The 16,339-nt window shown below is 42.4% G+C and overlaps 1 protein-coding gene across 1 annotated transcript in view; it reads left to right on the top strand.

The window, feature by feature from the left end:
* LOC147035742 (extracellular calcium-sensing receptor-like) overlaps positions 1 to 3,937 on the top strand; it is a 103,274-nt gene extending 99,337 nt beyond the window's left edge. Inside the window, exon 9 of the mRNA XM_085847189.1 lies at positions 2,270 to 3,937. Within this exon, the coding sequence (XP_085703315.1) occupies positions 2,270 to 2,763 (494 nt within the window). The 3' untranslated portion in view covers positions 2,764 to 3,937. The remainder of the gene's footprint in view (positions 1 to 2,269) is intronic.
* Positions 3,938 to 16,339: the final 12,402 nt, after the last annotated feature.

Here is a 16,339-nt window from a genome sequence, read left to right as displayed (position 1 = left end):
ATATATATATATATATATATATATATATATATATATATATATATATATATATATATATATATATATATATATATATATATATATATATATATATACATATATATATATATATATATATATATATATATATATATATATATATATATATATATATATATATATATATATATATATATATATATATATATATATATATATATATATATATATATATATATATATATATATATATATATATATATATATATATATATATATATATATATATACATATACACATACATATATATATATATACATATACACATACATATATATATATATATATATATATATATATATATATATATATATATATATATTGTTGTGGTTGAGGAAATTCGCAAACCACCATTCAGGTCCCATAGGTGAGATATCTCTGTAAGTATATGTGTAGTTAGCCCAAACCCGTTGTTTAGAGGGAATAAATGTCATTCATTCGGGCTGCGACCCTTCAAGATAGCCGTTTTTCTGTTCTATCTTTATTTTGAGCCAACCACGTCTCAACAGCCATCACACAACAACCACCAACCGCAACGCCACTTCACAACAACAACAACGCCAACAGCCACGACCTTTACCGTCACATCTCGCTCTCGCAACCATCGCATCACCGCCATTCCCGCGCTGCTTGTGGGCACCGATCCTGGACTCGTACAGGGCGCGCACCTAGTAGCGGGTGCAAAAAGCGGCCTTTCCGAGAAATCGGATCAGGAATGATTCACGCCCACTTCTGTTCCGTCCTATCAGCGAGCGTGGGGCGATTTGGCCCCGCCTCCAGGCGCGTCGGAGTATAATCGATATATGCGGATTCGAGGATCGGGAATGATTCACGCCCACTTTTCCTCTGTCCAATGGGCGAGCGTGGCTCCGCCCCCGAGCCGATCCTGGTCCAAAAATCTGCATATGGTTTCTTCTGTCGCACTATAAAGCGCCGAGCGCAGGGCGAATCGAGGGAAGAATTGGAGAGTTGTGGCGGCGGCGAAATCAGTCGAGAGAGTATCTGTCGGGGTCCGGAGAGTCTGGAGAAGCCAAGGAGCTTTGTGGAGGTCTGCGCTCGTGTCAGAGTCGGGGAGCTGCGGAGAGGGGAGGCCGGGAACGCGGTCGAGGTCGCAGTGGAGTCGCTCGTCGCGGGACCCAAGCCAGCCAGATATCCTCTTTCCCCCGAGCATCAACAACCCCCCCCTGTTTCCCCCCATGCTGAGATAGTGTGAGAAGGGGGGCCCGTTCCCACCCCATTCCAGGCAGTGCCAGCGAGGCCCGCGGAGTCGGGGCGCCGCCGCCATTTTGCGGCTCATCACCAGACGGGTAGGCTCGACGCGGTCTCGGCCCCAGGCCTGTCTGCCCCCTTATCGTTGAGGGTGGCCCCTTTTTTTCTTTTGCTTTGGAGTATATGTGTTGTCGGCGCCGTCTGTGAAGTAAAACTGTGTAAGTGTTGCCGTGTGCTCGCGTAGTCGGTAGTAGATCTGCATTGTGTTTCTTTTGTTGCAATTGCTTTTGGTGCGTAATTGTTGTTTCTTCTTTTGTTACATCTGCTTTTGGTGCATAATTGTGGTAATTGTATTTGTGTGCTTTCCGTTTGCCGCGGAATAAATGTGCTTTATGTTGAACTGTTTCTCCCGTTTCGCTTCGTCTTTTCTCTAATTGAATCTCCATCTTACTTCACGTAAAGGGTTGGTCGTGGGCTAAATACGCCCGATATAATTAATCGGAACCGTCGAAGTTTACGATAACACCGCTCGGTTATCCCGATAGTATGGAATGGGTCGCTTAAAGTGGCCCGTGTCCGAAGTCGACCTGCGGCGAGGTGCGATCGCCCGGTCTACCCTCCGTGTGGGTACTTAGTAGGTCGAATTTGGCGAACAACCCTATCCCACGCGGGGGGCCGATTGGCACGATCATGGTGAGGCCGAAAGACCCACCCGTGACTAGTTCCCGGCGTTAGTCCGAGAGGGTCGCGACGTGCCGCAATTCGAGTTACGTGTCCGCCAGCACACCGGCGGGTGCGAATCCGCAAATATATATATATATATATATATATATATATATATATATATATATATATATATATATATATATATATATATATATATATATATATAATAAGTATGGATTAACATAATGGTGAATATCAATACATTTGAAGGAAGTAAGTTTCATTTGAGCTCTCTTAACTATGGTTTAATGGAGAGCAGGTTAAAATAATCGGATATATTTGTTTTTCTACCAGGTGGAACAGTTTGCCAGAGTGAGACTTCTTCAGGACAGAGAAATTCAAAGAAAACTTTCTTGAAGCTCATGAGCGAACAAATGAATATTTTCTTTTTTGTGATGCCACAATTATTTTTTTGTACAATTTTGCTTTTTACGGAAGCATCTACTGTTGACAGAAATACAGTAACTCGTCCAGGCACCATCATCTTACAGTGTTCAAATTCAACACTTTTGTGGAATAGCTTATGCCTCGGTTACTTGGCTATACTTGCAGTAACATGCTGTTTTATGGCACAGAAGGTTTCATCTTCCAGTACCGACTCCAAGTACATTACATTTTGGATATTATTCTTGTTTATGGCAATACTGGCATTTATCCCTGCACGTAGCACGACACAGGGAAAGTTCGCTGTTGCAACGGAAATATTTACAATTGTATTGATAAATTATGGTTTACTTGCATGTATTTTTGTACCAAAATGCTATGTCATTATTTTCAAGAGAAAATAAACCATTAAAAAGTCATTATCCTCTAAAAAAAAACAATAGCTCATCTTTAAATTGGACAAATAGAATGGCACTCGATGGAGTGCATACCTCTGCAAGACTGAACCGTTTACGTATTGTATCCCACTGATGGGCTGGATCTTGATCTGGACCTGAACCAAAATCTAATCAGCTTGTTCTGGTCACCTAACCAACTCTTCCACCTAGTTTTTTCATAATCCGTCCAAAAAATTTTGAGATATCGTGCTATATATCGTTTTTGGCCCAATCTCTCAACGGTGAGGAATCATTAAAAAAAATTGTACTATTTTGATCCATATCTGGATCTCCACCATTGTTATAATCATCAATTCGTTCTTGTCACATACCCAAAGTGTTCCCTAAAATTTATTCGTACCTGTTTGAGATATCCTCCTCACAGACAGAAAAGGAAACACAGACAGTAAAAAACATAACCTCCATCCATCTTCGGTTATGGAGATAATAAAGACACATCAGGCTGGCAGGATAGCCTCGAGGTATGTACACTTGACTCTCTGCTGCCCGTTATGGATTCAAATTCTGACCAAGTTATAAACTGTCATCCTTGTGCTTTCAGGCTGGGCGAGGCTTCAATGTGTGTGCCCCCACCCCCCCCAACAATGGACGGTAATTTGGAGTCCCATCTGCCGCCATTAGTTACCCCGAGCACACGAAGCGAAAAGTGGTGTGAAGCAATTGATTCATGTTCGTCCATCTGTCTTTTTCAGTTTATGAGAGAGGAACAACTTAGTTCAAACGAGTGTTATATTTTGAACATGAATAGGAAGACAAGTTTGCCATTTTACAGTACTTTGACTCTGAATTCATCCCATTTGAACATGCACAGGTAGGAGTGCGACAATATTTTTAATGTGTCTGCTTTCTTGGCATTTAAACAACATTGAAAATCATTCCAAACAGGGAACTTACTTTTTTTAAGGACATCATAAAGAATATAAACAGCATGCAAAAAGAACTGAGGGTGACGTGTTAGATAGGGTGATGTTATAGACACTGGGTAAAACGGTGGTAAAACCCGGAATTAATTTATTTATATGCCTTTAAGCGTCTTTAAACCTTTATTCAAATTGAATCATCAACTTGAACACTGTATAACACAAATCGCTTTCATAATACAGTACTTCCAAGAACTATGTAAAATATCGATATATAGCACAAGAGGGTATGGCCTGTGAAAGGGTTCAGTAATGGGGTGAAAAAGAAGCCGCCGATACAGCTATGTATGATGCTGATTGATGCTGTGTCCTATGGTGACCAATAAAGCATTCATCTCCTAAATTGTGGTTTATTGTCTTCTTATTACCATATATAAGATTGGAATATAAGACTGCAACATTCACGCTGAATTCCTATATTTTTTGTTTTTTGATGATCTTTAAAATCATTATTTTATTACATGATTTTAAGCATACATTTGAACACTGCATGGGGTATGGTGTTATACGAACTCTCTAGTTAGTGGATGCTGCTGTTCCCACGGTTTCCTGCATGAAGAGTGTGTGAGTTATTGCTGACACTTGGATAAATTCCAAATTTGTGCTTTCACATTCAGGGGCACTGTATCAGTGGCAAAGCTGCCCTCCCAGCATTGATGCAATACCAACAGTCAGGTCCTGAAGAAGAATAAACGAATTGTTTGACAGAACAAGTGTTGTTTTCCCCAAAAATTGTTAATTTTTAATTGAAACGTTCTCAAAAAAATAGAATTCTCAACGAACATCCAACTTTGCCCAGTTTTTGGAAAAAAAAAAATTGGTTTGATATTCGCTTTCATAATTACACGGTGAGAGTGGTATTTCATTGTTCATCCAGAACTCCACTCGTTGACGTCACGACCTCGACAGATATGCCTCCACCCACATTATTACATCATTATAAGATTTGTAATAAGTTTGATTTAAATCCATTCAGCTGTTCACAAATATCACATTTTTTACCTGACCTGACAAGCCAGGTGTTGGCTTAGTGGTTTGTGTGGCTGGCTTACGATCTTAGGGTCCTGAATTTGAGCCATGTTGGCTGCTTAATTAACAACAGCTGGGGTTGAATCAGCCTGTCATCCTTCTGAGGTTGGCAAAATGAGTTCCAGTTTGCTGGGATGATTGAGTCATTTGAGTATCCTACGTCAGAGTGGCGACCCGCCCAGGATTGTGCACAATAGGCAAGGAGAGTGCTTTGGCAGCATCAACACTCTGCACAGCGTATGCTTCAAATGGAAGGATGCTCCAGTTTCCCAGAGTGAACATGAGGTGTAAGGAATGAATGATGAATTAATTAGTTCCCAGCTGCTGTTCCTTCATCTGCTATTGCATTGCCTGCAGCAACTGCAATGAGCTTGGGGTTTGGAAACAACTATCCCCGAATAATTTCTAAAGTTCTCCATCAGTGGGTGCATTTCCGAATGTCTCTGAGTGTCTCTGGGCAGTGCTCACCATGACAGCTCTCAGGTGAAGGTTATATTTTCAACGTTTATCAGATTTCCTAAGACAAGATTTATTTATGTACTTTGTTTACATTATCACCTAACATTGTCTTGAATATCAGTTTGTAATATTATTTTCAAAAACGACAACATGTGTGATAAAATCATTCACTCTGCCATCTCTTGTCTTGCTATGGTTTGCAAATATTGGTTTGGTCCATCCATCCATCCTTCCCTTCCCTCTATTCTTTCACTCCATCCCTTGCTTCCATCCATCCATCCACCCCTTCCCTCCACCCATCCATTACATCCATACCTTTCCTCCATCCATCGATAAGGAATGGCAGGCTTGGCCCAAAACAGGCAGGTGCGGCCTGAACCTTCTGCAGTGAGCGATGTATTTTTCATTGCGTTTAACAGAGGGGTAGTGCTGGTACTTTTGCCATATATTTTCATGGCTTGCAGCTTGCAATATCCACACAGCTTAGAGAGTGCACACCAAGTGGAGTAAGCACCCATGCAAGCACTCCAACGAAACGGTTGATAAGGAATATAATAAACAGTTTCTTAGCAGTCGGAACTACTGCTAAGGTCAATTCCGCAGTGCAAATTTTGAAATTCGGCTCATGTTCAGAGATTCCAGAGATTTGCATATGTGGAAATGAAAGAAAGGCATGGACAATGGTGTCTACAGGGCTTTATAAGCATTGCGTTGTATCCAGCAATCTTTCGGTATGAAGATGAGGCATTCGGTGATACAAGTGAGGAAAGTGGTAAAAAATGAGCACTTTTTTGTTAAAAAAAACTGTTGCGGCCTGTTCTAACTCAAGGCATTGTTGAGAAGGCCAAAACAAATGACGAATTAAGACCCACGAGGGAGAGCGAGCTGACAACAGGGTTGACCAAGGATGAAGCCTTATTAAATGATAATTAGATAAGGCCATTAATTATCTTTAAAAGTGGTGTTTAATTTTACCTAAGCACCCATTTTTCATTCATGCACTCCTTTGGAGTACCCTTGATATGCCTGCAAAGTTTCATGCGGAAAGGTTTTATGGTTCTGGAGTTATGTAGGAGACACTTTGGCACACACAGTGCCATTTATTTGTATAGATTTTTAAGTGGTGAAGCTGCTCCAATATTTGACTCCCATCTGTAAATCCATACTTCTGTCAAAATGAAGAAGTACCTTTTTAACAAATGGTGTTTCCATGAAAAATGGATGAGGTGTGTGTGTGTGTGTGTGTGTGTGTGTGTGTGTGTGTGTGTGTGTGTGTGTGTGTGTGTGTGTGTGTGTGTGTGTGTGTGTGTGTGTGTGTGCACGTGTGTGTCATGATTTTTGTGTTATTATATACATCTTTTAATTAATTACGTACGATTGGAATGTATCTTTTGACCTTTTAGACTGCTGAGACCCTTTCGACCTTTGAAGACACTTTAAGATCCCCAACACCATTAACACCCCAAAGAGCTTAAGACCCAAAATACCTAGAAGACCGAGAGGACAAAAAAACAGAAAGACCCAGAAGACCCAAAAAACCCAAATGACCCCAAACGTTCCTGAGGACCAACAACGACCCAAAAGACCTCAAGGACCCAAAAGACTCTGAGGAACCAGAAGACCAAAGAGACCTGGACCTTCTGTCATATCAGACCCCAAAAACCCAGATGACCCAACAGTTCCTGAGCACCCAAAAGACTCTGAAGACCAAAAATACCCATAAGACTCTGTAGACCCTTTATGACTCCACAAAAATGGATGAGGTGTGTGTGTATGTGTGTTTGTCTGTTTGTGTGTGTTCGTCTGTGTATGTGTGTGTTTGTGTGTGTGTGTGTGTTTGTCTGTGTTTGTTCGTGTGTGTGTGTGTGTGTGTGTGTGTGTGTGTGTGTGTGCGTGTAAGGGGGGAGGGGTGTGGGCATGTTTTTGTTTAGTTCAACATGAGCATTCTGATGTGGAATATGACACATGATCTCCTGAGATGATTAGGCTAATTAACTCTAAAGAAGCCAAATATTTCCCATGTTTTAAATGCCTGCCATGTTAAGGTGTCGAGAGCAGGTAAATAGGTCCTTCTGCAGCATGGCATTGTATTTACAAAAATATTTAACAAAAGTAATGAAAAAACAGTTACAAACCGGATATTAAGTTATACAATTAATATTAACAACAATAATATTAGTTATATAATTTGGCAAGAATAATAACAAACGTATAATCTCTGCCTTGGCCAAAGCACATCTTGGCTTTCGTGAAATGCAAACCAATGCTCCAACAGTACAGCAGTCAGGTATGCAACAAGGCCTTGAAGGCCAATGAACCAACGGACCCACTAGTAATGAAAAAGCATTCTAAAGGGTAATTGTAATGAGTTATAAGGGGGAAATCTAAGGATCCATTCTAAAGCATGAGTCGTGGCAAAAAGGAGGGTTTGATGCATTAATGTGTCCCATTTCTCAAATTTCGCAATATGCGCTCGATTACGCTCACTCATATTTCTCCTTTTCAAACTGGAACACATTACTGTGTCAAACACCTCCCTTTTGACATGAGTCCCCTGCCGTGGGCTGGGCTTCACCTTCCTTTCACATGGTCATTTATTTAACCAAACTGAGTCGTCAAATAGAGATCCTATAAATATTTGTTTGTGTTAAATTTTCGGGAATAATTTAATTTATTCATCAATTTTAAAAATTGGTACCCTGTTAAACTGTGGTACCCCATTAAAACCCCCCAACCCCATGTTTTTTTATTCATACTTATACATTAAACCCATAAGGTAATGTATTTGTTCCATCACTCGTATGTCTTTTATCATCAAATGCTGTTCGAGCTTTCTTACTAACAGTTTCTGAGAATATTTTGTGTTTATAATTTCAAATAAGATTCATCTCTCCAGAGCCATCCTTTCTCTTCCATATACATTCAAGGTAATGTTGAAGTTCATGGTCTCTTTTAATATACTCTTCTTTTGGCCTTTAAGTATCTTTGTTGAGCAGAGATGAAATGACAAACCTCTCTTAATGTTCTTCTCGAAGCATATTTTGGGTCGACACATATACCTTAAACTTATATAGAGTCAATAAATATTTATGTTCAATTTTATAAAATTGTTTTGTATCTCTCGTCTCTTATAAAATATTTTCCATCCTCGAACCTTTTCTCAAATATGAACATATTAAATTTTTGAGAAATGACAGCATTTCTTAACTTGGATATTTTCCCAGACTTACTCCCACTGTTCTGTTTTCTTTTTTTTCAACTGCACACAGTAATGCCGGGAAATAGTTATACTGTTTCTCACTTCCTCAAAAATGCTTTATATGTGTGGCATTTGTCTCACTCAAAAAATATTTGACTGACGGAGATGAACGAGAATTTGCTTTATGACTCAATGCTTGCCCCAACAGAGATGAACCATCTTTCATCTCCGGAAGAATATAATGACCCATTGCAACATTGGGAAGTTTTGTGTGTGTGTGTGTGTGTGTGTGTGTGTGTGTGTGTGTGTGTGTGTGTGTGTGTGTGTGTGTTTATCTCATTTATAACTTCAAAACCATGAAACGTAGTGCCTTCCCAGATAGGAAGTCTGGCTTCCTTCTTGGAACTATGGTGCAGTAATTGGTCTTCATTTTAATTGTGGAGGATTAATTATATAACTAATTATTTATTTTCATATTTTATTACAGCATTTCAAAGTCATTAATATATGAGGGGAATTGGTATGCCAATGATCTCCACAAGGAATGGAAAGCTATGAATGACATCCTGATAGAAATCTATTTTGCTAGTTAGGAATTTTACAACCTCAATATATTTATTAATATCGTGCCTCCAAGATGGATACTTCCGAGACCTCCGACATCACAGAATTTACCCAATGTTTCAACGTTCTTTGAAGATTGTCTTGAAAGGTATAACACAAAATAAAATACAATGATGTTAAATTTCAATGTTCTTTGAAGATTTTTTTTTTTTGTATACCTTGGTCGAGGCTCGTATGAGAGCTAACACACAACTCACAGCAAGGAGGCATGAGACAAGAGGGGCGGGAGTGGAAGGGACACGACAGTGGGGAACAGACATATTAGTTGAACTGTGGAAGGGAGAGGGTTGGGGATGGGACGGGGAACATGGCGAAGAGAAGATGGACATCACAGGGACTTTCAGGAAGAAAAGCAGGGGAATTGAAGGAAGTGGGCTTGGGTGGATTATCGGGGGTAGAAAAGATCGAGGATTTGGATGGGGGAAGATAAGAGGTGGTGGTGAACAGCTGTTTTGAAAGCCTGGACGGAAGAATGGGAAAGAATAGAGTGAGGAAGTTTATTCCAAAGGCGGGAAAAAAGAGGAATGAAAGAGTGTATATGAGCAGTGATTCGTGATTTTTGTAGTTTTACCAGAAGGGGGTTGTTGGCGGACCTTGAGCGCCCTGTGGAAATGTGGTGGGGACAAATCGCAGAGAGAGCAGGGGGGCAAGGCTGGAGAGGAGTCAGTAGAAGACAGAAAGACCACCGAACAACCTGCGGTGATTGAGTGAGAGGCCCAAAGACTCAGCTTCATTGTGGGAGATGCCGATGATCTTAAATGCCCTGGTTTCGACAGCGTGAAGCCAAGAAAGGTGGGAGGCAGGAGCACCAGCCCAGAGGGGAGAGCAGTACTCCATCAGGCTACGGACAAAAGCTTTGTAAGTGGTCAGGAGCTCAAGAGGGCCGAGGAAGGACTTTGCATGATGAAGGATTCCCAGTCTGCGACTGGCTTTTGAGGCGAGGTTGGAAATGTGACTTTACCAGGAAAGGTCATGGCAAATAGTGAGACCCAGAAGCATGAAAGAAAAGACTTCTTCCAGAGGATTGTTGAGAAAGTGGATGGGGGGTTTTCTAAACGGTCCTTTCGAAGAGACATAGGGAGAGTGTGAGATTTGTCTGGATTGAAAGACATGTTCCACGTGTTGGACCAGTTTGTGATTTTATCCAGATCTGCAGTGAGCGAAGAAGCTGATGCTTGCCGGTCTGAGGGATGACAGATGGTACGGCAGAGGGTGGAGTCATCGGCAGAGAGAAATAGAGGATTTTCCAGAGAGTCCGAGAGGTCATTGATGAAAATCAGAAAAAGAACAGGGCCCAGAACGCTACCTTGAGGAACTCCAGCCTGCACAGGAAGAGGGGATGAAAGAACTCCATTTAGGGCCACTCGTTGACTGCGACAGGAGAGGAAGTCTGCGAGCCATGAGTGGAGATGGCCTTGAATACCATGGGAAGAGAGTTTGGTGAGTAGTGCAGGGTGCTAGACTGTGTCAAAAGCACGAGATATGTCCAGGGATACGGCTCGGATTTCCTGTCTGGCATTGAGGACCTCCATCCATTGATGGGAGAGCAGAAGCAGCATATCCAGGGTAGAGTGACCTGGCCTGAAACCAAATTGATGATTGGAAATCAAGCCTTTGGAGAATAGGAAGGATTTCATGTCTGAAGCGATATTGGATTCTATAACCTTGCTGATGATTGGGAGAAGGCTGATTGGTCTGTAGTTACAGGGATCTGTTTTTGCACCTTTTTTATGCAGGGCAGTGATGTTAGCAGATTTCCAAGCAGATGGCAGATGACCTTGGGCAAATGAGGGTGAATAGAACAGAGAGAGATTGAGCAAGAGCAGAAGAGCAGGCTTTGAGGACACGTGGGCTGATGCCGTCTGGACCGGTTGCAGAATCTGACTCGAGGTTTGAAAGAAAGCTCTCCACCTTGTCAGGAGAAAAGGATACAGAGTCCAGGGACAGTTGGGTGCGACTGGATAAAGTGGGTAGAAAGAGAGTGATGGGTTTAGGACACAAGATTTAGATGCAAACACCGAGTTTAGACATTCAGCTTTATCACGTGTGGAATCAGCAGTGTGGCCATTTGAGGTTAGGGAGGGGATGGAGGGGGAACATACACCAGAAACAGATTTGATTAAATGCCACCAGGATTTTTAGGAGGGAGAGAGGTTTGAGAGTTCAGACTTGAGATGAGAAAGATGTTGTTTTCTGGCTCTCCTGAAGGTAGATACACACTTGTTCCGATCTTTGTGGAAAGAACTGAGATTGCCCTCAGTTGGGTTTGCTTCCCATGAGGCAAAGGCAAGTTGTTTCAGGACAACTGCCTCGCCACAAGCTTCAGTAAACCAAGGGCGGGAGGAAGGGTAAGACAACTGAACATGAGAGGGGATAAATCTGTGCATGAGGGAGAGCAAGTTTCTTTGAAAGAATTCCCAGGATGAGTTGATGTTTGAGAAAGTAGTGATAGGAGACCAGTCTGTAAGTTTGATGGCTGCTCGGAGACCCTGCCAGTCGGCTTGAGTGAAATGACAGACTCGACGGCGGAGAGGTGGTTCTCTAATAACAGCCAGAGAGATGTCCACTTTAACAAGGACGTGGTCAGAAGAACCAATTGGAGCGAAGGAAGAGCAGCAGATATTGTCAGATTTACTGGAAAGGTATTACACATGATCAAATACAATTACATTAGATGAGACTGCCTGTGTTTCTTGATTTTACAGTGTCAATCATGACGACAGTGCAGATACATTACCTCTTGTTCCAAACAGTCATCAGAGGCTATCCCAGGTAATTAATTATTCATCTCTCTGACGAGCTAATATATGAGAGCGAGGATATATTCATTTATTCAGGTCAGGTATGGGAGCATGTGCCAGAACAGCGCATCGCTGCGTCCACTTTCCGCCGGTACTCCAGGGGCCTCCATCTGGCCATCCCCCAGGCAGATGCCAGGCCCATCCCCATCTCCTTGAGATGTTCGTCAACCTGCTGCAACCATGAGGCACGTGGTCAGCCCATGGCCTTCTCCACTCATGAGACTCCCTTGCTGAGATAATCTGGTGAGCAGGATCAGCGTCAGGAAAACGAGCCACATGTCCATACAGCCGCAACTGACGCTCACGGACTATGCAGGTAACAAATCTCATCGGAGTCTCTCTCAGCAACCGCTCGTTGGACACAAAATCCGACCAGTGATAGCCAAGGATTCTCCGAAGAGACCTGGTACCAAAGGAATTAAGTCTCCGTCTCAGATCCTTGGTCAGAGTCCAAGTCTCACACCCATACAGCAAGACTGGAAGTACCAAGGACCTGAACACTCGGACTTTCGTCCTCCCGCACAGGTACCGGCAGCGCCACACCCCATGATCCAGTGAATCCATGACACCCCAGGCCCGACCCAGACGTCTATTGACCTTTGACTCGCAGCCAGCAGAGACATGAATATCACTGCCAAGGTAAGTGAATCTCTCCACGACCTCAACATCCTCACCACAAACAGACACAGACAGGACAGCAGCATCCAAGATGTCACCGAAAGCCTGGATCTTAGTTTTGACCCAAGAAACCCGTAATCCCAACGGCTCCGACTCCTCATTCAGCACCTCGAAGGCCCCCAAGAGGATGTCTAAAGTCTCCGCAAAGATGACTGCATCGTCTGCAAAATCAAGGTCCGATATCTGCAACCTAAAGCTGAACAACTTTGGTGCGTTTCCTGTTCCTCATCGATCAAACACCCTTCTTTTTCATTATCAATTTTCAGAAACATCTTTAACTGTTGTGCAATGAGGGGAAAAATATGTACTTGTGCTTCAATATCCATTGTGTTCACCCCAGACATGTCCATGTACCTTTCATTCTTCTGCATCCTGATTTGTCCAAGTCTCCCTGTGTTTTATCCTTTAACACAACTGTTGATGTTTCCCCACTCGTGGTCTTTTTGCTCTATTGTGTCCTGATCTGTTCAGTATTCTCATTCTTCCATGAACCTTTACTTTTTAGACAAAAAGTGTGTCTGTCTCTGTCTGTATTTCTGTTGTCTCTCGTTCTCTGCGTCTGTCTGTCTGTCTGTCTGTCTGTTTGTCTCTCATTCTCTCTTTCTCTTTCTTCCTGTCTTTCTCAGTTTCTAGACCCCTTAAGGACGGTACAGGTTAAGCCCAAGTGCCCAAATGCTAGAGTGCTTGTGATTTATGTTCTGGCTGGGCTCGCCCCTTAAATTGCGAGAGAACAGCACAGCACGAGGGTATTTGGGATGGCTGTGGGGGTTATTCGGGAACTGTGGGTTGACTATTACTTTGAGTGTGATCCAAAAACCTAGATAGCTAAACTGGTAGGTACAACCATTTAGGATAGGAAAGAAACATGCAGGATAGGTAGGTACAACCATGCAGGCAGGTTGAGGGATAGGAAACAGACAAAGTATAGTAAGAAAATCATCTATGGCAGCAGGTAGATGAGTCATGAATTAGCGACTGCTAATATACTTGTAGAACAGTATGAAGTGCACTCCACCTTAGGGGGGAGACCAGTTCAAGCGAACACCGCGAGCCACAATAGGTGTCTGACAAAAAGTGTGTGTCTCTGTCTGTCTGTCTGTCTGTCTGTCTCTTTCTATTTATCTTTCTCCGTTTATACACCCCTGAACTTGGAACAGTACATTACACTACAACCCATTGCAACGATCTTGAGAATTAGAAAAAATGGCTGTTCATTTACATTGTCGACCTTTTCTATTTGTTTGCCAATTGAAGTCAGCAGTGGGGGAATCGGTTTTGGGGAGGGCATTCTATGTCCATATATCTCTCTCTCTCTCTCTCTCTCTCTCTCTCTCTCTCTCTCTCTCTCTCTCTCTCTCTCTCTCTCTCTCTCTCTCTCTCTCTCTCTCTCTCTCTCTTTCTCTTTCTCTTTCTCTTTCTCTTTCTCTTTCTCTTTCTCTTTCTCTTTCTCTTTCTCTTTCTCTTTCTCTTTCTCTTTCTCTTTCTCTTTCTCTTTCTCTTTCTCTTTCTCTTTCTCTTTCTCTTTCTCTTTCTCTCTCTCTCCTGGGCATAGTCTTCAAGAGATCCATCAAGTCCAAGGTATGCTTTAATGTTTCATTTGACAGAAACTGTTTTGTACTTAATCAGGAAAATCAATGATTATTTGATTGTTTTAAAATTGTCTTTGTCTCTCTGTCTGTCTGTCTGTCTCTGCACCTTTATGTCTCTCGTTCTCTGCATCTGTTGGATGGTCGCTAGACTACCCTTATTCTCAGGTTTTTGGGTGGCCGCTAGACTACCCTTATTCTCAGGTTTTCCCTCTGTCTGTATGTCTGTTTGTTTGTATGTAATGGACAGCTCTGGAGGCCAGAGGAATCAACCAATTTTGATGAAACTTGACTGGAAGGTTCATACCAGGATCACGTTGTATGTTTTTGAGCACCATTGCTATGGACGCCATCGTTGCCTAGCAACGGTACTTTGAAATTTTAGAAAAAATCTGAAACATTTTTTTCCCCGAAAATCAACAATCGGCTTCTGTGCTGTTATGCGTGTTATAATCAACCTCTTTGTCAAAAATTTTCAGCCCGATCCCTCAAAAACTGTATGACATATGCAATTATATTACTACAAGCCGGTAGGTGACATGGCTGCTCGCTCTAGATAGAAAGCTGGCCGACGTGACTAGCCGATATTCATGTACCTGCAATCAATCAATTTAGCACAATAACTATGATTATCACAGCCCTCTTAGTTTGCACCCAGAAACCTGCCTTGTGAAATTTCAGGCATGTTTCCAAAGAGACTCTAACAAATGGCAGCCCTGGTAATTCCATTCATCTATTCGCTAAAGAGTTTATTTTTTTATATGATGCTGTAAGACATTCTCCTTGGGCACAAAAAACAGGTCCCTCGGAGGTCCAGTTTCGGAGGTGTTGATTTTTTTGTACAGTCCACAATAAGTACGATGTTAGATAAAGTATTTTAGCTGTTGCTAAGCAACGGAGTTGTGGATAGCAACCATTCATTTTTGTGTACATGCTGGACACATTGTACACATTTCACCCAAGTTTCATCAAAATCAGCCTCTTTCTCTTAGAGATATTCGCAATTAACCATTTCTGAAATGTTCGACATGTACTCGCCATAAACCTATCTCCTCCTACAAATATTTTTTGTTAGGGCTGCGAATTGGCATGAAGGGTGCTAGATAGATTACGCACAGATCAAACACCTATTTGCTAAGCAATGGAGTTGTGGATAGCAACCATTCATTTTTGTGTACATGCTCGTCGCATTGTACACTTTCACCCAAGTTTCATCAAAATCATACTCTTTCTCTTAGAGATATTCGCCATTAACCGTTTCTGAAATGTTTGACATGTACTCGCCAAAAACCTATCTCCTCCTACAAATATTTTTTGTTTGGGCTAAACCATCGAGTGGTTTAGCCTGTAGGCTTGACCAAAGTTTCGCGGACAGATAGACAGATGGAAATGTCCAGAATAAGGGTGCTCTAAGAGTAGCCAACAGACAGACAGATGCATAGAACGAGAGACAGACAGATAGAGAAGCCGGTAGGTGACATGGGTGGTCACTGGACTAAGGCGAATTTGAAATATGTCGACAAGAGAACACATCAGATGGCATTTTTGCCATTCGTTGTTCCATATAGGAACATGAGGAGCTACTGTCCATTCATCATTTGTGTTCAGTTCCGTAACCCTACGTTTTGGAAACCCAACGCAAAAATTGGGGTGAAAGCATATTGGCTGCTTTTAGAGCACCCTTATTCTGGACATTTTCATCTGTTTGTCTGTCCGCAAAATATGGTCAAGCCTAGGGGCTAGACCACTCAACCGATTCCAATGAAATTTGGTAGGTCGGACCAATATTTCTGGGAATCGTGTGCTTTCGAATGTGGGACCTCGGGCCCTAGCAACGGCATAGCAACGGCCCTTTAAAGTGGTCAAAAAATCGAAAAAAATAAATAAATCGAAAAACCAAGCTTAGAGTTCTGTGCACAATCTATCAAGCTCAGGTCAGGTAAGGTATGGGAGCATGTGCCAGAACAGCACGTCGCTGCGTCCACTTTCTGCCGGTACTCCAGGGGCCTCCGTCTGGCCATCCCCCAGGCAGATGCCAGGCCCATCTCCATCTCCTTGAGATGATGGTTAACCTGTTGCAACCATGAGGCACGTGGTCGACCCACTGGCCTCCTCCACTCATGAGACTCCCTCGCTGAGAGAATCTGGTGAGCAGGATCAGAGTCAGGAAAACGAGCCACATGTCCATACAGCCGCAACTGACGCTCACGGACTATGCAGGTAACA

The sequence above is a fragment of the Eptatretus burgeri genome, chromosome 1 (genome assembly GCF_056783735.1).
Source record: "Eptatretus burgeri isolate ZD-2024b chromosome 1, Ebu_testis_v1, whole genome shotgun sequence".
In the NCBI taxonomy this organism is placed as follows: Eukaryota; Metazoa; Chordata; class Myxini; order Myxiniformes; family Myxinidae; genus Eptatretus; species Eptatretus burgeri.
Note: the sequence above shows the minus strand (reverse complement) of the source record. Positions and strands in the feature narration are given on the sequence as shown.